This window comes from Theobroma cacao, chromosome 5, assembly GCF_053813885.1.
Source record: "Theobroma cacao isolate CCN51 chromosome 5, ASM5381388v1, whole genome shotgun sequence".
Lineage (NCBI taxonomy): Eukaryota > Viridiplantae > Streptophyta > Magnoliopsida > Malvales > Malvaceae > Theobroma > Theobroma cacao.
The window spans coordinates 42964623-42988143 of record NC_142643.1 but is presented as its reverse complement, the minus strand read 5'-3'; the positions used below and the strand labels follow the sequence as shown (position 1 = coordinate 42988143).

General features: G+C 35.3%; 4 protein-coding genes and 1 pseudogene across 6 annotated transcripts; 3 read left to right on the top strand and 2 right to left on the bottom strand.

Annotated features, from left to right (window-relative positions):
- Positions 1 to 76: 76 nt before the first annotated feature.
- Positions 77 to 3952, top strand: LOC18599859 (cellulose synthase-like protein E6; annotated as a pseudogene). The gene is made up of 8 exons (XR_016026451.1): positions 77 to 852; positions 944 to 1268; positions 1666 to 1806; positions 1908 to 2039; positions 2132 to 2344; positions 2468 to 2689; positions 2773 to 3120; positions 3269 to 3952. The product of XR_016026451.1 is annotated as a cellulose synthase-like protein E6 (transcript).
- Positions 3953 to 6391: 2439 nt separating this feature from the next.
- LOC18599858 (cellulose synthase-like protein E6) lies at positions 6392 to 10330 on the top strand. The gene is made up of 8 exons (XM_007030022.3): positions 6392 to 6859; positions 6963 to 7287; positions 8177 to 8317; positions 8390 to 8521; positions 8618 to 8830; positions 8932 to 9159; positions 9240 to 9587; positions 9699 to 10330. Exons 1-8 carry the CDS (start codon positions 6588 to 6590, stop codon positions 10245 to 10247), a joined length of 2208 nt encoding a protein of 735 aa, XP_007030084.3. The 5' UTR covers positions 6392 to 6587; the 3' UTR covers positions 10248 to 10330.
- A 206-nt stretch (positions 10331 to 10536) lies between these two features.
- CSD3 (copper/zinc superoxide dismutase 3) lies at positions 10537 to 14243 on the bottom strand. Of its 2 annotated transcripts, XM_007030017.3 has the most exons (7): positions 14063 to 14241; positions 13835 to 13936; positions 13249 to 13344; positions 13115 to 13146; positions 12818 to 12893; positions 10965 to 11018; positions 10537 to 10754 (listed from the first exon to the last, which is right to left on the bottom strand). In XM_007030017.3, the coding sequence occupies exons 1-7, from the start codon at positions 14157 to 14159 to the stop codon at positions 10726 to 10728; spliced, it is 486 nt and encodes a 161-aa protein (XP_007030079.2). In that variant the 5' UTR covers positions 14160 to 14241; the 3' UTR covers positions 10537 to 10725. The 2 variants fall into 2 exon arrangements, with proteins under 2 accessions (XP_007030079.2, XP_007030082.3); XM_007030020.3 differs by lacking the exon at positions 12818 to 12893 and having other exon boundaries at positions 14063 to 14243.
- Positions 14244 to 17047: 2804 nt separating this feature from the next.
- On the top strand, positions 17048 to 20208 carry LOC18599856 (tubulin alpha-5 chain-like). Its single transcript, XM_018121878.2, has 5 exons — positions 17048 to 17366; positions 18377 to 18591; positions 18682 to 18881; positions 19004 to 19512; positions 19660 to 20208. Exons 1-5 carry the CDS (start codon positions 17254 to 17256, stop codon positions 19970 to 19972), a joined length of 1350 nt encoding a protein of 449 aa, XP_017977367.2. The 5' UTR covers positions 17048 to 17253; the 3' UTR covers positions 19973 to 20208.
- Positions 20209 to 21526: 1318 nt separating this feature from the next.
- LOC18599855 (ethylene-responsive transcription factor ERN1-like) lies at positions 21527 to 22930 on the bottom strand. Its single transcript, XM_007030015.3, has one exon. It carries the CDS (start codon positions 22631 to 22633, stop codon positions 21791 to 21793), a length of 843 nt encoding a protein of 280 aa, XP_007030077.3. The 5' UTR covers positions 22634 to 22930; the 3' UTR covers positions 21527 to 21790.
- Between the last annotated feature and the right edge of the window lie 591 nt (positions 22931 to 23521).

The window sequence follows — 23521 nt, the reverse complement described above, 5'->3', positions numbered from 1 at the left end:
ATGAATACCGTCATCAATTTTTTATTAGCATCTCTATATCCAAATCTTCATTTCAGCCTTACCACTTTTGGAAGTAAACTGTTGAATGACTTGATTCTTATAGCCACCTCCTATATATTCTCTGTTTCTTTTATCTCTGTCACTGTGTTGTTACCACTTGTAAATAAAAACCCGGCAGGAAATAAAAGGGGGTGACATTTGGGGAGTCGTTTAGTCATTTGGGGATGCTAAGTTAAACGTTTGGGGAAAACACGTCCTGCTATGTAAAGAAGCTGCTGGGAGCTCATTTCAGGCCAAAGCTTTTATCCTTTGTCACCTATCCAACTTTTAGTACGGTAAATCAATTGGAAAAATCGGAGGTTGGTGGTTTCTTTGACTAGCTTTTTGTTCGTTGGCTTTGATTCGTTGGGCAATTTTTGCTAGTTTACAGAGTTATCTCTCTCTGCCTCCCTCCCAGCTGTTTTGGTTAAGTTTAATGAATTTATACTTTTGGGTATTGCTTGGGTTGTTAATGTTTTAAGGGTTTAAGTTCTGGCTTGGGCTTGCTTTTGATGATTTTATCATGAACGAGGGAGAAAGAGGAAGAAAAGGTTATCTTTCTCTCTTTGAAACGGTGCCAGCAAGGGGACGCCTGCCGTTTCAATTGTTTTCAGCTTCAACCTTTATAGGCACCTGCTTCATCTGGGTTTATAGAGCAAGTCACATTCCAGCTGTGGAAAGAAAAACTGAGAGATGGGCTTGGATTGGATTGTTTCTTGCTGAACTTTGGTTTAGCTTTTACTGGTCTCTCACGCTAGTCCACCGATGGAACCCTGTCTTTCGTTACACTTTCAAAGACAGGCTCTCTTCCAGGTCTCTCTTAATTTAATTCCCTCCTCTAATTTCATTTTATCTTATCCAATTTAAATATAAATCAATAATGCAAAGAATTTCTCAACAACAGGTACAATCAGGAAGCTTTGCCCGGCGTAGACATTTTTGTTTGCACAGCGGATCCTGGAATAGAGCCCCCAATTATGGTGATCAACACAGTCTTTTCAGTAATGGGTTATGACCACCCAACTGCGAAGCTAAGTGTATATCTATCTGATGATGGTAGCTCAGATTTAACCTTCTATGCGATGTTAGAAGCTGCACGTTTCTCCCAGATATGGCTACCCTTTTGCAGGAAGCTTAAAGTAGAGCCAAGATCTCCGGAGGCTTATTTCAGGAACACTACTGAACCAGCTGATGATTCTATCATGACCGACGAGTGGTTGTCCATTAAGGTAAGTTCTCTAAGGTCATAGGTTCATGCGTCGAGATGGATCGAACCAAGGCCTAAAATTCTTGACCAAAGCTGGGCCGAGCTCTGGACCCTTGAACAGGTCTACTCACCAGCATTCTTGAGATTTTTTTTATTTCTTTTAAATTACTAACATAAGTCATTTACAGCCTATAAAATCATAGAATGATATAATATGAAATATATAAAGCATTTCATATAAATCCTTACTATATTTCATCTCATTGATAATTGATAAAGGAGGCATTGGCCTTTTGATTGCAATCATAGAAGCAAACTCGCTTGTCTACATCAATAAGTTGAGACCAATCTAATTCTTCCACAACGTCCACATTCAAAATCTTAAGTACTAGTATTAAATTTTTCTTTTTCAATTATAGAAATCATATGAAGACTTGAAGATAGGTATTGAGACCATCACAAAGTTGGGGAGAATTCCAGCTGACATGCGCAAGGAACACAAGGGATTTCGTGAATGGGACTTTGTTTCAAGTCAACATGATCATCAAACCATTCTTCAAGTAAATTGCTATGTCTATTCTTTTTCATAGAATCCGCACTTCCATAAACAGAGAGCCTACAAGTTTTCCACAGCTTTTTCTTTTTCTTTCCTGATGCTTAGATCGTAATTGATGGAAGAGATGCTGATGCTATTGACATTGAAGGAAAACCTTTGCCTACTCTGGTATATGTGGCACGAGAAAAGAGACCCCAGTACCACCATAACTACAAAGCAGGAGCCATGAATGCACTGGTAAGCTATATTTTACTCTGCAGATTACTACCAGATTAAAAGTTGTTAACTGTCATTATCAGTTATCATCCTTCATGACGGATTTTTGTTAGATAAGGATATCAGCGAGGATAAGCAACGCACCAATTATTCTTAATGTGGACTGCGACATGTATTCAAATAATTCAGAGGCTATAAAAAATGCTATGTGCTTTTTTATGGATGAAGAGAAGGGACATGAAATCGCTTATGTTCAGTATCCACAGAGCTTTTATAACCTTTCTAAGAATGACCTCTACAGCAGTTCCTTGAGAGTTGTAGTGGAGGTGAGCAGTAAATAACAACAAGAAATTTGTAAATTTGATTATCAATTGTAAATTAGCTATAACAATATGAGGATATTTTGATCTACTTCTGATTATATATTGCGTACCTGGCAAACTATCAAGCATGAGCTTCCAGGATTTGATGCAAATGGAGGGCCTAGCTATATTGGTACCGGATGCTTTCACAGAAGAGAGAGTCTTTGTGGAAAGAAGAATAGCAAAGACTTCAATGTAGAGTGGAGGAACGTGAATAAAAAGGTTCAAGAAAGCGCAAGAGTGTTGGAAGATACATGCAAAGTTCTTGCAAGTTGCACATATGAACAGAATACAGATTGGGGAAACGAGGTCTTTCTCTCTATCTCTCTGTATAATATGATTCTTTCCCTGAAAAAGAAAAAATACAATTTCATATCATTGCGTAATTGCAGATGGGGTTGAAATATGGCTGTCCATTAGAGGATATAATCACAGGTTTATCCATACAATGTAGAGGTTGGCGATCCATTGACTACAATCCTGAAAGGAAGGCATTCCTAGGAGTTGTTCCAACGACACTGTTGCAATACCTAGTACAACATAAGAGGTGGGCTGAAGGTGACTTGCAGATTTTTCCCTCAAAATATTGTCCCCTCATCTATGGACATGGAAGGATCCCTTTAAAACTCCAGCTTTCATACTGTCCTTACTTGCTGTGGGCTGTAAACTGCTTTGCTACACTATACTATGTTACAGTGCCATCCCTTTGCCTGCTTAAAGGCATCCCTCTGTTTCCAAAGGTAATATTCTTCTCTAAAACAATTTTTTGATTTATTTTTGGTTTAATTTTTTTGCATGCAATGATCGTTTATTTCATAATAAAGGATCTTAGTTAAATGCCATTATAACAACTGAGCTGCTAACAAGTAAATCATTTTGAACCGCCAGATGTCAAGCCCTTGGGTCCTATCATTTACATATGTCCTCTTTGCCAACTGTGCATACAGCCTCGGAGAAGTTATATGGTGTGGAGGCACAATTCAAGAATGGTTGAATGATCAAAGGATGTGGATGTTCGAAAGAACAACTTCCTACTTTTTCGCCTTCTTTGACACTATCCTGAAGCTGTTTGGATTTTCAGAATCAGCCTTTGTCATCACTGAAAAGGTGGCTGATGAGCAGACATCTCAGAGATATGAGCAAGAGGTCATGGAGTTTGGCACTCCTTCATTAATGTTCAAAATCTTAGCAACACTTGCACCGCTCAATCTGTTCAGCTGCGCTGGGGGAATAAAGAAGGTTGTCACCCATATGATCACATAAAGAGTTTGGACCAATTTGTTTACAAATGCTTCTCTGCAGCCTTTTGGTCTACTTGAACCTGCCTGTATATCAAGGGCTCTTCTTCCGGAGGACAGTGGCAAAATGCCAGCCTCTGTAACACACCAGTCAATTATTTATGCTCTCCTAGCTTGCACAGTAGCCATGTACTAAACAAGCTGTCTTGTTATAGGGATCAATGTAAAGTAAAACTTCATTAAAAAAATCCCAAAAAGGTCAAATTGTGACTGTAATCAACTTGTTACCATAGTATAAAAATTATTTAACATGCAATCAATTTATTTTCTTGGACTCTTTTAGCGACAGCAAGCTAATCTAGAAGCAATTAGGCAGGATCAAAAATTCTTTTGAATGTGTTCCTAGCACTAATTCTTCTCTCCGAAGAATTTCCTGCTAAAACTACTAGAGTAATGTTAACATGACAATATGCAATACTTTCCCCCATGAAATTATGCTTCGCCTAGGCAAGCAGGGGTAGGGCTAATTTTCTTTAACACCCCGCTGCTCTTCCATTGATTCCTTCGTGGCCAGATTTTCTTCATTGCTCTGCCGCTCCTGTTGAATCCTCCATGATTGGTTATTCTTCATTCCTCTGTTGCCCTTCTTCCATGGCTGGATTTTGTTACCTCGCTCTGCTGCTCTTCTGTTGATTGATCTCCTCTTCTGCAGCTTCTTCCACGTGAAAAAGCATAGATTTTTTCTAGCTTATGCTCTTGTTTGAAAGGGCACAAAACTTGTCTCTTCGTCTTTATTACCCTTTGCCCCTCACTCTTTTCAGGTGCTATTACAGTAGCGCATTTCACTCTTTTATATATATACATGTATGAATCATGTGCCTCTTGCTTGCTCTAGCATATATAATAGGATTTTCGAAATTCTTTCTTCACATAAAATAAATATTAGTAACAATTTAGTGAGGAATATCTAGCTTTTGATGGGATTATTAATATTAACATAGTTAAATTTTATAAATTAATACCCTTGGGATCATAAAAATTTATTAATTAATTGATAAATTAATGATTTATTAATTTATACATCAATTAATGAAAAAGTAATTTATCAAGGTATTTTTTATTTTTTTTCAAAACATTAAACTTAATATACATTTATTGCGCATATTTTCTCTTGCAATACAAAAACATTTCATTAGAGCTGCTTAATACACTAAGAAAAGTTAGAGATAACATTCAAGCAAATATCAATTTCAAAAGTAAATAAGAAATATTGAAGTTATATTTTACAAATGCCTCATAATTGAATTATGTATATATATAATTTTGATGTATAAAGAGATTATTAATTTATATATCAAGTGAAATTTATGTATTTTTTTTAATTGCATTATCTCATAAATTTAGCAAATTAATTGGTCCAAAGTCCGAATCGGTCAAAAATATTATTTAATCGAGATTATTAATTTATCAAGTATTAATTTATAAACATTCTACTGTATTTCTAAAAATTATATGTTAATAAGTGCTTTTATTTTGATGTTTTAATTTGAAAGGAATCTAATCATGTTTTGGTGAAATTTATGTTCTAAAGTTAAATAAATAATAAAAAATATTTAAACACAAAATTGTTCAATTTGAAAATATTATTAAGATATATATCTTATTTAATATTTATATTTTTGAAGTTCATGCATACTTTTATATGTTGATGATAATAATTCATGACAACGATTGATTAAGAAGAATTGAGAATAAATTAAAAATTCCTTAATAATTCCAAGAATTCTGAAAATCTTACATCTCAATACTTTAAGGTTATCACTTGCTTTATAAAAAATAAAATATCTCGTTTTAAATTTTCATGGTTTAAAATTTAGCTCTGCTCATATAACAAATTCATTTTGCAATTTCAAGAAGTAATTAAATAAATATAAAAGTGAGTAATACTAGAAGTAACAAGCAAATGAAGTTAATTGAAATACTTGTGAAACGACTTGGATAGTCATGAATCAAGCCCTTAAGTCTTCCTGCTTGCATATGTAGCCTTTGCACTAAGTTCTTCAAAGAATGGAGAGACATTCATTTTGTAGTGTTTAAGCATTTGAGATACTTAAATGTATAGACTTTGACGAAGGTAGATAGGACATCCAGAAGAAGCCTTTGCCACCACGACAAAGGTGCAGGTGACAACGACTTCACGAAGATTATATGAGCAAGAATTAACAGGGTTTACTACTACTTCACCCATGCTCAACGTTTAAAGCAAAAACTTGCCATCCCCAACCTGGGAATAATAAAATATGATTATCCATTGGGGGATATATAGGAAAATAGATATGAAGCTAATGGTTTGATTAGTGTCTTTACTTATTATTTTCTTATAGAATATTAAATTATTATTTTATATTAATATTTTAACATTTCAAAAGTAAAAAATAAAATATTTATTAATAACATGAAATTGTAGGCAACTAAGAAGGTATTAACAAATTAGGACCATGTTTTAAGACATCGATAAAGCTTGTAATTTATAAATTTTTGTTGTTTAGACTCAAGATAGAGTTCAACTTAACCTATCAGAGAAACAAGTTGTCAAGGATGAAGACTGACTGTAGAAGATATTTGTTCTAAACAATAGGCTCCTTTCTAATATGCATTCTCTAGACGATGTACATCACAGAACTTAATAATCAAGTTTTGTACAGTAGTTAGAGACTTACTTACATGCTAAACATAACATTATTAGTCATTCATTTAAGTGCATGGCTGTCATAAACTTGTCAGTAAGTCGCTGCCATAATACAAAAACAGTGAAGCATGAGCCTTTGGTTCATAACATGTATTGAGGAGGTCTTCACTGCAAGTCTTAGTTCAACAATTCTCCTACCCAGTTGATTCCCTATATATATGCACATCAAGATCATGTCTCACTCATTTTAAGCAAACTAGTGGAAGGAGGGAAAGGAGAAATGGGAAGTAATGGGTATCTTCCTCTTTTCGCAACAAGGCCAGCCAGGGGACTAGTCCTGTTTCGATCGTACGCAGCTTCAATCTTTATAGGCATCTGTTTCATTTGTTTTTATAGAGTGAGCTATTGTCCAGTGGAAGGAAAAACTAAGAGATGGGCTTGGATTGGAGTGTTTCTTGCTGAACTTTGGTTTAGTTTCTACTTTTTTATCACTGCAGTCGTTAGATGGAATCCTGTCTTCCGTTACACATTCAAAGACAGGCTCTCTTCCAGGTCTCCGTCTCTTAATTTCCCTCTTTCTATGATTTCTTTTTTATACTTGGTAGTGTGGATTAACCATATTGAGGAAATTAACGCGAGGAATTTCTTACAACAGGTACAACGAAGAAGCTTTGCCAGGAGTAGACATTTTTGTTTGCACAGCGGATCCTCGAATAGAGCCACCGATGATGGTGATCAACACAGTCTTATCAGTAATGGCTTATGACTACCCTAGTGAGAAGCTAAGTGTTTATCTGTCTGACGATGGCGGCTCAGATTTAACATTCTATGCTTTGTTAGAGGCTGCACGTTTCTCCCAGATATGGCTACCGTTCTGCAGAAATCTCAAAGTAGAGCCAAGATCGCCTGAGGCTTATTTCAGTTACGCTGCGGAACCAGCTGATGATTCTGTCATGGCCAAAGAGTGGTTGTTCGTCAAGGTACGTAATCATTAGCTCCTTTTAATTTCAGAACCATATGACAACGTGGCAGGCACGAAGAAGAATATCTACTAATAAATTCAAGTCTCAACCAAAAATCAATATGAGTGGAGTCGCATTTATTGCTGATCTTAATCAAATCCATAAAAAGAACATTACTATGAAATTAGAAAACAAGAGGAAGCTGGCTGGTTCACAACATGTAGAAATTCAGACCACTTCAAGCAACAATACTATGATAGCGATTTCAACAATGAAAATAGTATCTCTGATTTTACCATTTAATTTCTGGTCCGCAAGGAATCAAAAACAAAATCAAGTTGTCAGGTTGAATGTTCAATTACGTCTTCAATTTTCTTTCCCAATTCCCACCATTCATGAGTGCTTTAATCGATGGGACAATTACAAGGGAATCGATCATGGGGACGATCTGATGGTGAGAGCTCATGATGCCATTTATGACATCATTGGTCACTTGGTTTTTGTGCTATGTTGACAAGTGAAGAGACCAGTTTTGATTAGTTATGTCTCAATCAACGTGAATGTCGGGTTCTTTTCCAAGGCCAGCACGCAAAGAAAAACTGAAATGATCATATGAAGGTCAAGGAAGCCGGCCACGATCTCCCTAGACCACCAAATAAAGTTTTATGGCATTTGCCTTCTAAGAACATTGGAAGTAAGAAGGATTGGCCTTACATTGGTTACACCAATTTCTAATTTCGATCTGGGCGTCGTCAATACAACTTGTCCTTACAAGAAATTTGGGCTTTAATTACAGTAATAAAATTTTAAAAATAAAAATAAATAAATAAGATCTTTTACTTTCTTGATTTTAATAAGCTGGATATATACTGCATAACTTAAAATTTTGTTTCTATGAATTATATAGAAATCATATGAAGACATGAAGATGAGGATTGAAACCATCACAGAGCAGGGCAGAATTCCAGTTGGCATAAGCAAGTTACATAAGGGATTCCGTGACTGGGATCTTGTTTCAAGTCGACATGATCACCAAGCCATTCTCCAAGTAAACCAATATTGTTACACGTATTTCCACATACTTTAGTTAGTTCTAATTTTGCATTGATTTAACTTATAGATCTTAATCGATGGAAGAGACCCTAACGCCATGGATGTTGAAGGAGAACCTTTGCCAACCCTGGTGTATTTGGCGCGCGAAAAAAGACCTCAACACCACCATAATTTCAAAGCTGGAGCCTTGAATGCGCTGGTAAGCATTGCTGCATTGTGTGGTACTTTGTTCAAGCCAATATATAGAATTCTTTAATTTACTTTCTTTGTATCATTCTTGGACATGGATGAATAGATAAGGGTGTCATCAAGCATAAGCAATGCGCCATTTATCCTCACTGTGGATTGCGACATGTATTCAAATAATTCAGAGACGATTAAAGATGTTCTTTGCTTTTTTCTGGATGAGGAGAAGGGACATGAGATTGGCTATGTACAATATCCACAGAGCTTTGGTAACCTGACTAAAAATGATATTTATGGCAGCTCTTTGAGAGTAGTAATGGAGGTGAGCATTTAAATATAAATAACATGATAAAGCTTCTAAGTTAATGTTTGGAACTCAAACATAGCTAAGAGTGGGAGGATTGATGTTTTTGATCTACCAAGGTGGAGCTTGCAGGATTTGATGGGAATGGAGGGCCTTGCTATATTGGAACTGGATGTGTTCACAGAAGAGAAGCTCTTTGCGGAATGAAGTATAGCAAGGAATTTAAGGTTGAATGGAGGGCAACGAAAAATGACAGAGGGATTAAAGAAAGTGCAAGTGTCCTGGAAGAAAATTGCAAAGCTCTTGCAAGTTGCACCTATGAGGAAAATACACAATGGGGAAAGGAGGTTCTTTCTAAATTTCCCTCTCTCTCTCTCTCTCTCTTGAAGCAAAAACATATATCTAAGTAACCTTAGGCTGATTGCAGATAGGATTAAAATACGGCTGTCCAGTGGAGGATGTACTCACAGCAATATCCATACAAAGTAGAGGCTGGCGATCCGTTTACTTCATTCCTGAAAGGAAGGCCTTCTTAGGAGTTGTTCCAACAACACTGTTACAATCCCTAGTACAACACAAGAGATGGGCTGACGGCGACCTTCAAATCTTTCTCTCAAAACATTGTCCCTTTGTGTATGGACGTGAAAGGATGCCTCTAATGCTTCAGCTTTCATACTGTAATTACTTGCTATGGGCTGTGAACTGCTTAGCTTCGCTGTACTACGTTACGGTACCATCTTTTTGCCAGCTTAAAGGCATCCCTTTGTTTCCAAAGGTATGATATTTTTTCACCTGAAACATCATCTTGATCATTCTGTGAAATTGCAAAAGATGCTTTTATGCCAAGTGACCTACTAACAACTGTAAATCTTTTCTGAATCAATAGATTTCAAGCTCTTGGGCCCTGCCATTTTTGTATGTCATCACTGTCAACTGTGCATACGGCCTTGTGGAGTTTGTATGGTGTGGAGGAACAGTCCGAGGTTGGCTGAATGAACAAAGGATGTGGATGTTCAGAAGAACAACTTCCTACCTCTTCGCCTTCATAGACAATATCCTGAAGCTATGTGGATTCTCAAAGACAGCCTTTGTCATCACAGGAAAGGTAGCTGATGACCATGTATATCAGAGATATGAGCAAGAGATCATGGAGTTTGGGACTACTTCACCAATGTTCACAATTTTAGCAACACTTGCCCTATTCAATCTGTTCAGCTTCGTTGGGGTAATAAAGAAGGTTGCCTTGGATGAAGTTCATATGAAGGTTTTCGACCTGTTTGGCTTACAGATACTTCTCTGCTTCATTTTGGTTTTCTTAAACCTGCCTATATACCAAGGACTATTCTTTCGGAACGACAACGGTAAAATGCCTCCCTCTATAACATACCAGTCCCTAACTTTTGCTGTCTTCGCTTGCACAATAGCCATGTACTAAATTCATGCTATGCAACATGTATTCTTATAAGGACAAATAGTCAAGTAAAATTTAAGGAATAAGATCAAAATTACTCTCTGAAAGCCTATAGTGGTCTTGAACTTTTATCAGAATTCAGAACGAATGAAGACCTTCAACTTCTATTTGGATTCTGATCTTAGCATTACCAAAATAAAGGCTACGTAACAGGAAATAACCAAAAAATAAACGGTTAGAAAATAAGATTTCTCCACTGTGCAAATAGAAAGTAAGCAATCATAAAGACTTCAACAGTGGTCTATGGATCTAGTTGTACCTAAAAAAAGGAGTTCCTTAATCTAAGTACCTTTCATATTGATCACATACATTACAGATAGGATTCCGTTCTCCATCCCAAAATTTGTTTACAAGTTGATTAATGCAAGATACATAAATTCAAGCACAAGATTACAATTTGCAGTCTTACGTCAAACATCCTTTAACAGCAACCAAACTACTCCTAAACAGATGATTGAAGGCCAATGATACCTGGTCAAAGTCAATCAAATGTCAGTCCATTCTGCATGCATGCAGCATCTATATAGACAAAGGAAGAAGAAGCAATGATGACAAGCTTGTGAATCTATTATATACCACAGCATTCTTGCTACATTCCAAATCTACCCATCTAACTTAATTTCAGCATCTCAAGATAAACATATCATGGCAACACTAAACTATTGACAAATAAATATTTACCACATCCAACTCTTGCACCTGCATTCCCAGTTGTCTTGCTAAGTTCATGCCCACCTGCATATTGGTTATTGTTATTAGCTAAAAGCAAATCGTAAAACGAAATGTGATTTTTATGAGCAAAAGAACATAAGTCATGAGCAGAATATGGTCGATTGACAAAATCACAAAATCATCACACCAAGAGATATATAATGATTTATGTCAGACAAGAAAGAGTGGGAACAGTGGGAACTGATAATGTAGCCTATTAGAAGGAAATAGAAGCAGCATCCTGATACATTTCAAGACTTCATCAGTAGTTAAGTCCCCAATTCTTTTATTTTTTTTCTTATGATTTGGTTAATTGGTTAGTAAGGGGGAGGAGGGTGCATGTTAATAGAAAAAGAATATCAGACATGACAAGGCCAAGCAACTTCAACCAAATGACTGCAAAGAAGTCACGTGCCATCAAGTCATTATTACAAACATCCTTTTATTTTTTTGAAAGTTAACTTTGATTCATTGCATAAAAGAGAACTCTTTTACAAACAAACGAGACCATATTCAACTGAGATATATCAGTCAGAATATTGTCAATTGACTGGCCTACAAAAACACAGCCAAGGTCAGTACCCTGTGAACTATACATCCCATGCAACAAAAACCCCCACTTCAGGGAGGCCATATTAACACAGGAAAATAAACATAACACATCTAAAAGAGCCAGCCCAGATGTCTGGCATAGCACCTCTCAAAATGCAGAACAAGTGAGAGAAGCAAACATAACCTCGTGGGTTGTTTTCCCCTCTCACATCTCCATGCACTCTTTACTGCTTCCAGTTGACAGCATGACAAGGTCTAAACTCCCTCTGGCAATGGAAAACAAAAACAACATATAGGGGATTATCCCCCGAGGAAGCAGAACCATAATGCCATACCATCAAAACACAAGCAGAAATGCACCAGGGTGGTGTCCCCCACATACACACGGTTCTATCCACATTATTATAAACATCTAGACTGAAAGGCAGATCCTTATAGTGTCCAAAGATATTAATAACTCTTCTATTCATAAACCACAATTGATTTGGATAGACTGCTACAATGTTCAATGGGATAGTAACTTTTCCCATCCGAAAGTGCTCAGTGAACTTTTTAGCTCTTGAAATCTCTCTAGAACTCGGAGGGATATCAACCACAAAACCTATTTGATAAGTATACAATGTCATTTAACTGCTTTCCATAAAAAGGTCCTATACTTGACTGTTTTAGTACCTAATATCATGGACCATTTAAGAAAGTGAAGCACGTGGTTTGAGTACATATCATATCCCAGTGTCAGACCATATACTGTGAAATGTATACGAGGATCATCATATCAAAGCTAATCCACTTCTTGCCTTCATTTATTCTAGGTCCACTCTATTGACAAAGAAGTCGACAATTATTAATTAAATTTAGACATATGCCGGAAAAGGTTTGAGAAAAGGTCCATATTCTAGTCAAAGATAAAGACAATATCAGAGGTTAGCTCTTGATGCACAGTACACCGTTAACCAAAAGCAAAACGTTATCTTGTTTATTCGCATAACATATCATTCAACTTTCCTTTTTCAATTTAGAGTCTCTAATAACTAGTTATAACAATAAAATTACTCTGAAATGCCATACAAATTTGATATCAAATCCTGGCTTAGATTCACCCTGCAGCAGAGAATTGCCAAGTTGTATTTCTCCACCATACCTTGATTCCTCAAGGTCTAGTGGTCTACATAGTGTCTACAAGTTCAAAGAGACTGTATATCCCTTTTTTTAGCAATAAACCATGCAGTTGCATGCAAACACTTGTAATTTGTAAAAAGCAATTAATTCACCTCTACCAACATCATCAGGATCAGCATGCACAACAACTGCCCTCCCTAATATGGAATGTGGCCCACTAAGTGGAATCTACAAATTGAAACAAAGAGAAACAAGCATAATCCATTACTCCAACAAGCCAAAATTGCAAAAGCCTAATGGATTTTAAAAGAACATGATAATTAGCTACCAGTCCAAGGAAACAAAATCATTTCATTGTTACATGCCACAAAATAAACTAAGAAAAATCAAACATTTAATTCTTAAAAATGACAAACTACAAGTACATAGCCATTATTAGCCTCGCCTACCTGCCAATCTTTAATCGAAACCTCAGCAACCCCTGCAATGAAGACATTGAATTGTAATCTTAAAAACCAAAAGTCATTCACAAATAACAATTTATCCAATGTATAGTCATATAAATGACAGAAATTGCACATACCATCAAGGCCTGCTATAATGTTACCCAAATCACCGGCATGACGCTCTCCATCACTTGGTGCTCCATGATCCTTCTTGAATGGATTAAAATGAGGCCCTAAAATAAAACAAAGAATTATAAGCAACAAAAACTAACATTGTTCATATACCTTCCCCACCCACACCCCCCCCCCCCCCCCCCCCAACCCAAAAAAAAAAAAAAACTACTTAAGCATAAATGAATCAACCTAAATTTAACCCAAATTTGCATATATGTTAAAATTTCATACACATACCAGAAAGAGAGGGACAAAAAATCACTTTAGAGCTAAATGACATCAACCTAAATTAAACAAATTTGCATAAATGTTAAGAGTTAAAAACAATCCCACTTTACAACTAAATGACACCAATCTAATTTAAACACAAATTTGCATGAGTGATCAAAATTCAAACTCCATACGAAAGAAAAAACACCCACTTTAGTACTAAATGACATCAACCTTAATTTAACACAAATTTGCATAAATGTGAAAATTTAAAGTTCATACCAAAAAAAAACAATTTAAAGAGATTTGGATTATAAAGTTAAAAATAGAGGGAGGTACCAGTAGAATTGCAGCCATTGGTGGTATCACCAAGGGCATGGATATGAAAGCCATGAAGGCCTGGAGACAGCCCTGTTATCTTTCCTTTCACATGGGTTATCCCTATATTCATAAAAATATTTACATAAATTTATATGCCAAGTACATATAAAACATAATCAACCCAACCCCCCCAAAGAAAAGCATCAAAATTACTTCTCAGAAGCAAGAGAGAGAGAGGAAAAAAACCGTTTGGGAATTGAGAGAAGTGAAGAGAGCCTCTAACGTTGTTGTCTCCAACGATGAGAGCCACAGCTTTGAGTGTTCCTTTCGAACCACCTTCCATTCTTTATCTTCTACTTCTACTGTTGCTTCTCTGTTTCCTCTGTTTCATTTTTCTTCCTTCTTTTATTTACAGTTCATTTGGTTAATAATTGTAATTTATTTCTCATCATTAAAATTAAGTTTTTTCTTTATTGAGAAAAAGGAAAAAAGAGTTTTTTTCTTTTAAGTAAAGTCTTTTAGATTTCTTAATTAAATTTATTTTTAATTAAATGGGATTTTCTTAGAAATTAAAATAATGGATATAAAGGTATATACTTTCCAATTATTTCTTTTTTATAGAGAAACGTATGTGTGAATAATATAAATGTGTGTGTGTATATATATATATATATAAACATTAAGAATATTACATTTTATTTTTTATTTTACCATATATTTTTAATATTAAAAAATAAAAATAATTTAGAATATAAAAAAGTAAAAGAATAAAGTATTAAAAAAGAACATAATTTTAAAATCTTATTAAAAAAATAAATACATATGTCATGACCAAAATTTTCAAAAAAAAAAAATTCCACTAAAAAAACCTCAAATTAATATATCCTAAGTATATTATAAATGCATAATCTCATAATAGTTTATATTTAGAAAAGATTAGAAAAAACATTGACCACTTTGTTATATCCGCAAGAATCAGGAGGCTTCACCAGTTTTTCTATCTTTTATTTATTTGTTTTTCTCCAAAGCCACAAAATTTGGTCGGCCATTAGTGCAAAACCACCTTGTAAAATTCAGGTATATTTGCTGTAAACTCTTAATTAATGGACTCCATGTAAATTAGCAATCTTTTTTACTGCTCCTCTTTATCCATTCCATATTGAAGAATTTGTATTTAGTAACATCTTAACCACCCATTCTTTTCATTTTGTTCTATTGAATTTCGAATTCTGTGATATTATCACATGAAGCAAAAAAAAATATTAAAATTCATAATAATTAAGTTTATATTTTCATTATGTTACCAATGAATTCATGTTTCGTTTCATTTTTATGTATTTATAAAATAATATTTTGTAATTAAATAATAATATATACGGCTTTGACAGTTTAATATTTGAATTCTTCGTCTTCGTTTTTTTTTTAAGAATTTTGTGTCACGATGCAAAACTTAGGTTCAATCTTTTGTGATTTTAAATTTTAAAAATAAAATTTAAATAAATTTATAAATCACGAATTTATATTTTTAATTCACAAAATATATCTAATAGATAGTAAAAAATTTATATTTATATATTCAAAATTTTGTTGTTGCGAGATGGGGAAAAAATGGGTAAAGACCAAAAATAATTTGGAAAAAGCTTGTGAAATCAAGGAAAACAAAGCGCAACAACAGAAATGAAGTTATCACCTAAAAAGAACATGTGAAAAAGCTATGAAGCTCAAACATCCAGATCATCCCCTACTAAACCCCACCTTTTGGCAGGGATTTCACTAAATATGTTGCCTAGAAATGGGCTCTGCAAAAGCTAACTAAGCTGTCTTTTTTCTATCTCAAAACAAACTTCCAGCTCAACCCTCCAACCTTTATCCCTCTCAAAGGCTACATGACAAGATTTGGTGCAATCTATCCACAAAGACAGCCCAGCTACTAGTTTCAATGGCTTGGTCATGCCAACATGTGAAACAGTCTAGTCAAATCAAACCCACAACCATATCAAATATCAAAGGTTTTAGAGTTAAAAATGAAGAGGACATCAATTTTTTTTTTTTTTAATAGCAAGTGTCAACTTTATTCATCATAAAGGGGCCTAATCCCTTTCACCATACAGAAACCAAAAAACAGAAAGCTTTGGTTCATATATCAGTCCATTTTAAAAGAGGACATCAATTACAATACTTTTAATTATATTTCATATAATTATTTGATCATGATTATATATTATGTAAGGGCTCGAACTAAATTAATACCTATCATTATGGTTAAATTGTCGTTAAAATGGAGTTATAATTTAACAATTATGAGTACTATGATAGCAAAACGAGATCAATAATAAATGATAACAATATCAAAACATCATGTATTATATGTGAGATAGATTAATATCATGTAACTCTCGATTCAAATGTGATGATATAAATCTAAATTAACAACGTAAATCGTCAATTTTTTTCTTTTTTATATTAAGTTTTCAGGGGCAAGTATTTGTTACATGGTATGTTTTATTTTACAAACAAAATGTAACTTCTTATAAGGCACACCTTATATATATATAAGTAATTATGATGAAATGAAAGAAATTTATAAATTAATTAAATTGATAGTTATGGTCTAACCACTAGTAAGCATGAGCTTTAAATTAATAATAATATGTTCCACCACCCTCAATTATTATTTATCAGCATACAAATTTGTTAATAAAAAAAAAAAACATATGAAGTTCATTATTTCAAGAGGCTCTATGGATCATATCCGCAGTGAGTCAGACACAAAGTACCCCAATAATTTTTGCCACTTGAGAATATTTTGTTGTTTATTGAACTATCATTTTTAAAATTATTTTCCTCCATTTATTGAACTACAAATTGCTTTTTAAATTTAATTAATTTATATAAAAGTTATTTTATTAAAAAATAAATAAAAACCTCTTTTCAGATGAATATTTTAAAGTTTCATGCTGTTATCTTACTTTACTAAGTTTTTATTAATTTTTCAAGATATATGAAAGGAAAACTAGTAACTTCTTTTTATAGTAGGAAGATATTTTATTATTATTCATGAAAAAGAAAGAGAAGAAAATATCAAAAGTGTCAGCCAAACAGTTGTAGCACGAGGGAACCGACAATGGAGCCAAGCTGGTTGAACCCCACCATACAGTTGTCTCCAAATGGCGGGACCCCAACTAATTGTTAATTAATTTCATGTCTCATTATACTACTTTCTTTTGCCCTTCTTTAACAACCATTTCTTTAAACTTTCTCTTTTTAACGTTCATTCATCTCTTCATTCTCTACCCTTTTTTCTTCTTTTCTCTTTTGCCTCTTCTCTTTCTTTCTTGCAACTTTTTCCTCCATAAATTCTATAGAGAAAAGGGTTGAGAAAGGGGGAGGTTTTGTTTGGAAATTGGTTAATTTGAAAGTGTTGAAGCAAGGAAAAGATGAGGGAGGTGATAAGCGTTCATATAGGACAAGCTGGAATTCAGGTTGGAAACGCCTGTTGGGAGCTTTACTGCCTTGAACATGGAATTCAGCCTGATGGGATGATGCCTAGGTGAGCATATGTGTGTGTGTGTGTGTGTGTGTGTATGTATATGTGCATGTAGATGTATGTTGGTATGTTCATGTATGTTTAGCATGCCACATTTTATGATCATCCTCATTCAGTCTTCTTCTTTGGTTGGAATGGAATTTTGTTAAGGTTTTTGGAACTGGGTTTCTTTTCTTGGTGGTGTTCTTTGTGATTCTTCTGGTAGTATTTGAAAGTTTTTGTTGTGAGTTCTGTTTCATGGAAATGGGATATTTGGTTTAATATGAAGTGAATTGTACAGAATTTAAATGATTCTGTTCAATTTCAATGAATTAAAGTAATATTCCATTTTTTAATTGCATTTCCTATTTCCTTTCCAATTTGGCTATGGAATAAATTGCTTGTGAATATTATAATTTCAATGGTAGCCAGAAATTCTACCAATATGAACCTGAGGCATTGACTTCAAACTATGCTCAGATGGTGAAGGCAGCAGAGCTCTCTCCTCTGTTTGGTGCTGGATTTTTGTGTTGATCTTCCAGCAGGAATAGGAGGATCTTTTTTTTTTTAATTTTATGTACTGAAATTTAAATTATTTCCTTGAATTTATAATGAATTGACATAAGTATAATACAATGCATTTCTGTTTATCTTTATTCTCCTCATCATATAGATTAAAGTATTGAATTCCTCTTAGCTTTTACCATTGCTTTATTGTTTTCTAGTAAGGACTTTGAACAATTTGATTTAACTTCTTGCCCTGCAATTTGGCTTTCTTTTGTGCTATTGTGCCTTAACTTCATTATCTTGCCTTACCCTTTGCTTATTATGGCTCAAATGTATAATTCGACTTTAATAGCAACAAATGCGTACAGGCAACTACTTATTGTTCTTGATAGAATTTCGGATGTGAAATGTCAAAATAGAGATAAATATAGAGTGAGATTCATAAATGGATCATTAACTATGTCCTTCATGGTTTTTCCTGTATCATTTTATTTGAACCTAACAATATTCTTTGTGTTTACTTGCAGTGACACCAGTTTAGGTGCTTGCCATGATGCTTTCAATACCTTCTTTAGTGAGACTGGGTCTGGCAAGCATGTGCCAAGAGCTATATTTGTTGATCTAGAGCCCACTGTTATTGATGAAGTTAGAGCTGGGACTTATAGACAACTCTTTCATCCAGAGCAACTTATTTCTGGCAAGGAAGATGCTGCAAATAACTTTGCTAGAGGACATTATACAGGTACAAGCGTCTTTTTCACATTTCCAATATAGCAATTTTATTAGATCTGATCACTGGCTTAAACTTCTTCTTTGGTGCTCTATGCTGCAGTTGGTAGGGAGATTGTGGATCTTTGCCTTGACCGAATAAGAAAATTGGCTGACAACTGCACTGGTTTGCAAGGATTTTTGGTATTTAGTGCTGTTGGTGGTGGAACTGGTTCTGGTTTGGGCTCATTGCTTTTGGAGCGCTTGTCTGTAGATTATGGAAAGAAGTCAAAACTTGGCTTCACCATCTACCCTTCTCCTCAGGTAATTCCTTAAAGACTTGAACAAAAAGTATAAGAAAGATAATCTAGTTGCTGATCTAGTACAGGTTGCTTTTTCTCATATTATTTGCACAATTCACTGAAAATTTTTTCCCAATTGTGCAGGTTTCTACTGCAGTTGTGGAACCTTACAACAGTGTGCTTTCAACTCATTCGCTCCTTGAACACACAGATGTTGCTGTGCTTCTTGACAATGAAGCTATATATGATATCTGTCGAAGATCCTTGGACATTGAAAGGCCAACTTATACCAACTTGAACCGTTTGATATCCCAAATTATCTCTTCCTTGACCACTTCATTGAGGTTTGATGGTGCAATAAATGTGGACATTACAGAGTTTCAGACGAACCTTGTGCCATATCCTCGTATCCATTTCATGCTCTCATCTTATGCCCCAGTAATCTCCTCTGCAAAGGCTTACCATGAGCAGCTATCAGTTCCTGAGATTACAAGTGCTGTTTTTGAACCCTCAAGCATGATGGCCAAATGTGATCCAAGGCATGGGAAGTACATGGCATGCTGTTTAATGTACCGTGGAGATGTTGTACCTAAGGATGTCAATGCTGCTGTTGCTACCATCAAAACTAAGCGGACTATTCAGTTTGTTGACTGGTTAGTATATATCTCTTACATTTCAGTTCCAAATAATTATGTACAAGCAATCCTATTATCATTATTACATAGAGTTTGCCAAGGGCGAAACATCAATGTTGCCATTCAGTTTGTTATCTGAATGATGAGATGCGCCTTTTCTTTCAGGTGCCCTACTGGTTTCAAGTGTGGTATCAACTATCAGCCACCCACAGTGGTACCAGGGGGTGATCTTGCAAAGGTGCAACGTGCAGTGTGTATGATCAGCAATAACACAGCTGTGGCAGAGGTTTTCTCCCGAATTGACCACAAGTTTGATCTCATGTATTCCAAGAGAGCATTCGTTCACTGGTATGTAGGTGAAGGAATGGAGGAAGGTGAATTCTCAGAAGCCCGTGAAGATCTTGCTGCTCTAGAGAAAGACTACGAAGAAGTTGGGGCAGAAGGAGCCGAAGATGAAGAAGAACCAGAAGATTACTAGATAATATGTTTCATAAAAGCAGCAGCTAATGGTCTACCACGTTCCTCATCTCACTTTACTTCATCAGCTATTTAATTGTTGTAAATTTGTCCTTGTACTTCATTTGTTGAATTTGTCTACCTTTTTATGTCTTGGCTCTACACTTGAGTGGTTTTAAGTGTAGTTGTGAGAATTTATAGTTTCTGTCCTATTAATGTGGTCCTTTCAATGTCTAATAAAGCTTCTATTTTCTTCTATGAATGAGACTTCAATTAAATCAGTAGCATTCTCCCTTAAATTTAAGACCATCCAGAAAATATCTAAAGCACATGGAAAATTGTTCTGTAATCTAAAATGTTATATTGGTCCCATTGGAACTCACTGAATGATTTCTTTAAAGAAAAAAGATCGTAGTATCTAGACCTTATCCTCTTCCATCCTGAATAATTGGTGGCCACCCTTGCTAATTTGGGTGCCCTTCATATGTCCTTATCATCGAGCTGTTTGATTAAAGAAAATAAATGCTTCTGCAATTTTTTCCGCATCAGCATTATCTCGATTGGTTTAAATACGCTATCAAGAAGTTGATTTCGTGGGTCATGGAACCAATTAGATAAGGGTCTTGACTTCAAATTCAAGTTGCACCTGTAAAAAATACAAATTAGAAAGTAAAGGATTCCCAGTTTTTCTGTTTGGTGATGATTAAATATATTGCTACAAGCTGAGAGGTGTGGAATTGGAAACAGAAGCTTTGCATCATAGCATACATGCAGGGTTGAAAGCAATAAACTAAGGAAAAGAATATGCTGAATTTTCTCTACCGGTGAGAAAACTTGACAGGGATGATTTCAGCCTCAAGGTGGATTACTAGTTCCAGGGATGATGGAACTGTCAAAATGGTAATGCAGCAACAATCATCTGTTCGAAGGTTTTATGGGTAGCAAGGAATGTTGAAATGTATTAATGGACTGAGATATTGTTACCATAATGTGATTGGATGCATTAGAGATTCTTTTTGCAATCATTTGAGACTGTTTCAAAGTGCTCAAACCACATGAAGTGGGGACCATGGTTGATTTTTTTTCCTTTCTCTTTTTGATTCATTGGTTGTTTATATGCAGTAGAGAAAACCATCTTCCACCCTTTTAATTTTCCTACCCCATACAGGATGATTCGACCCCAAGCCCTCAAACTTCTACAAGGACACACATTCACCACTAGGTAATAAAAGGCATACTGGAGAGTCGAATTGCAATATCAGAACTTCATTTGGCATAGCAAAAGAAAGATTTTATACCAAGACAGAAAGAACTGTTGGAACCTTTTCCCCCTTTGATTATACATGCATGTTTACAAAATTAGGCAGGTGAAATTGCAGAAGCATTATCATTCTAGGTCTTTGATTAGTGAATCTGAAGTTCTAACTTGTAAGCAATGCCTATGAAGGAGTTCAATTTGATGATTTATAGGGAAGATGGATGCATGGAAAGATTGTATCAGTGCAGAAATTTAGATGCATCTACAATATTAAAGAGAGAGAGACATAGAAGGGAAGAGAATTTACAAATAATGGCATATTTAAATCAGCATGATTGCTTAGACTTTGTATTGAGAGATGGAGGAGACCTTCCAAAGGGATGGTTATGACATCTCCATGTGGTTTTTTTTCAATTTCATTTTTTATGTTGACATTACAAAATGGAAATCATCTTTAATCTCTGGCTATTGTTTGTCCTTGTAACCTTACAATAACTTGCAACAAAACCTACATCATCTAAGTCTGTTGATTTTAAAAGGAGAAATGAAAGCAAAGACCAAATGAAAATAATATTTTAGCACTTAGCAGAACAAAGAGCATAATGGTGGAAGATCCCATAAGGCTTCAGCAGAATCATGGACAGTTTCCAGGTACTCTTGCACTCCATTCATTGCATAAAGTGAAGCTGATATCTGCCTTTCGACTTTCATCCTTTGGAATTCTGTCAACTCAGAGCCAGTTTCCTCAGGCAAAAGAACATTCTTTGGAAAATTCATGATTTCTTGTGTATAAAGAAACCTATCAAATCCTGGTTCAGATGTATGAGAAAAATCTGATTGAGATGAAGCAAACTCAAATCCCCGTGCGCAGTGGCTCATATCAGGTTTATATGCATCTTCAAACAACTGAGTATCTTGAACCATTCCAGTAGGAGAAGAATTATCATTGCTTAAGCCTCTACTACTATTGCAACTACTACTGCTAGTACTACTGCTGGGGCTGGGGTTAGTACTTGCAGAGGTAGTCGTTGTGGGGGCTGAGACTAGAACACTTTGCTCTTTAGCTCCTTTTTTGCTGTTAAGAAGATTCCGAATCCGAGAAGCAAGAGGAGAATCCAAGGACACCTGTGTAATGAAGTTGGTTCGGGTATTGGATCCGCGGAGAAGGCAAGCAGCTTCATCATAAGCTCTAGCAGCTTCTTCAGCAGTCTCAAAGGTGCCAAGCCACATCCTGATCTTCTGTGTTGTGTCCTTGATCTCAGCCACCCATCTACCAGAAGGCCTTTGCCTCACACCAACAAACTTGTTAACCTTACCGTTGTTTTTATTTCTTCCCTTGAATTTGCCCCCTTTGCTAACAGGAATATTGCTTGATTTTCGATGCAGTTGCTGCTGCTGCTCTTGTTGTTGGAACTGAATTTCCATTGGTAACTGGCACACACAGAGATGTAGGGTTGAGAGCAAGAGGGATAAAGTTTGATATGAGAGAGACAAAATGAAGAGGGACTTAGGGAACTATATTTAGCTATCAATGGCAGAGAAGAGGCTGTCTACATCTGCTTGGTAGGTTGTCAATGGACAATGGGGATTTATATGTTCGAAAGGAGGTCTGAGTTTTCTATAATCAATTTGGCTTAGCTTATCCCAGGGTTCATTATGTTGTGTTTTCTTGCGTTTGTCATTTCAGGGTACTTTTTATATTCTAAATGGAGAGTTGGGGACAAACTGTCCCTCAAAGGAGACTCATTTGCTAACTGTAACCTTTGTTTTGACTTTCACTGAAATGCCTTCTCTGCCCCCAAGTTGTGATATTTTTAAGCATTAAAGCCAATAAGAGAGGAAACTAAATTCTTGGAAGAGTTGGCAAATTTTGTCCATGGTGTCAACCAAATTTGTGTTACATCTAAACAAAGAACATGGTTTAGGTACTGCCTCCTCATGACGTTTCCATTCTTATCATTTCTTTTACCTGTTGATGACAATTTTTGGTTTAAAATTTTAATTGGCTGAACAAATAAATCAAATTAATCAAGTATGCCAGGTATAGGTATGTTTTGATTGTATTATAACCCCCTTTAACCATTTCCAACATTCTCATTTAGAAACAAAAACCCAAAGACAGGATGATGATATCTTTGGCATCTTTTAATCTACATAAAGACAAGTCTAAATTTTCAAGGACATGAATGTCATTGTAACTGTCGTCCCAAGAACATCTGTGGGACAACCTCAACTTGTTTAAGGTAAAGGGGTTTTTAGCCCTTGTCCCCTTCCCCTTCCTCTTGCCCTCCCACCATATAACCAAGTCAACAT

What these genes read in the sequence shown, in the direction of transcription:
- LOC18599858 (XM_007030022.3), top strand. Translation starts at nt 6,588, where the DNA reads ATGGGAAGTAATGGGTATCTTCCTCTTTTCGCAACAAGGCCAGCCAGG. An exon ending in AAGAGTGGTTGTTCGTCAAG is followed by an intron (nt 7,288 to 8,176) that starts GTACGTAATCAT and finishes TGAATTATATAG; the next exon opens with AAATCATATGAAGACATGAA. An exon ending in ATCACCAAGCCATTCTCCAA is followed by an intron (nt 8,318 to 8,389) that starts GTAAACCAATAT and finishes TTTAACTTATAG; the next exon opens with ATCTTAATCGATGGAAGAGA.
- CSD3 (XM_007030017.3), bottom strand. Translation starts at nt 14,159, where the DNA reads ATGGAAGGTGGTTCGAAAGGAACACTCAAAGCTGTGGCTCTCATCGTT. An exon ending in CAATGGCTGCAATTCTACTG is followed by an intron (nt 13,345 to 13,834) that starts GTACCTCCCTCT and finishes GTTTTATTTTAG; the next exon opens with GGCCTCATTTTAATCCATTC. An exon ending in TTTCGATTAAAGATTGGCAG is followed by an intron (nt 12,894 to 13,114) that starts GTAGGCGAGGCT and finishes TTCAATTTGTAG; the next exon opens with ATTCCACTTAGTGGGCCACA.
- LOC18599855 (XM_007030015.3), bottom strand. Translation starts at nt 22,633, where the DNA reads ATGGAAATTCAGTTCCAACAACAAGAGCAGCAGCAGCAACTGCATCGA.
- LOC18599856 (XM_018121878.2), top strand. Translation starts at nt 17,254, where the DNA reads ATGAGGGAGGTGATAAGCGTTCATATAGGACAAGCTGGAATTCAGGTT. An exon ending in CCTGATGGGATGATGCCTAG is followed by an intron (nt 17,367 to 18,376) that starts GTGAGCATATGT and finishes GTTTACTTGCAG; the next exon opens with TGACACCAGTTTAGGTGCTT. An exon ending in ACTATTCAGTTTGTTGACTG is followed by an intron (nt 19,513 to 19,659) that starts GTTAGTATATAT and finishes CTTTTCTTTCAG; the next exon opens with GTGCCCTACTGGTTTCAAGT.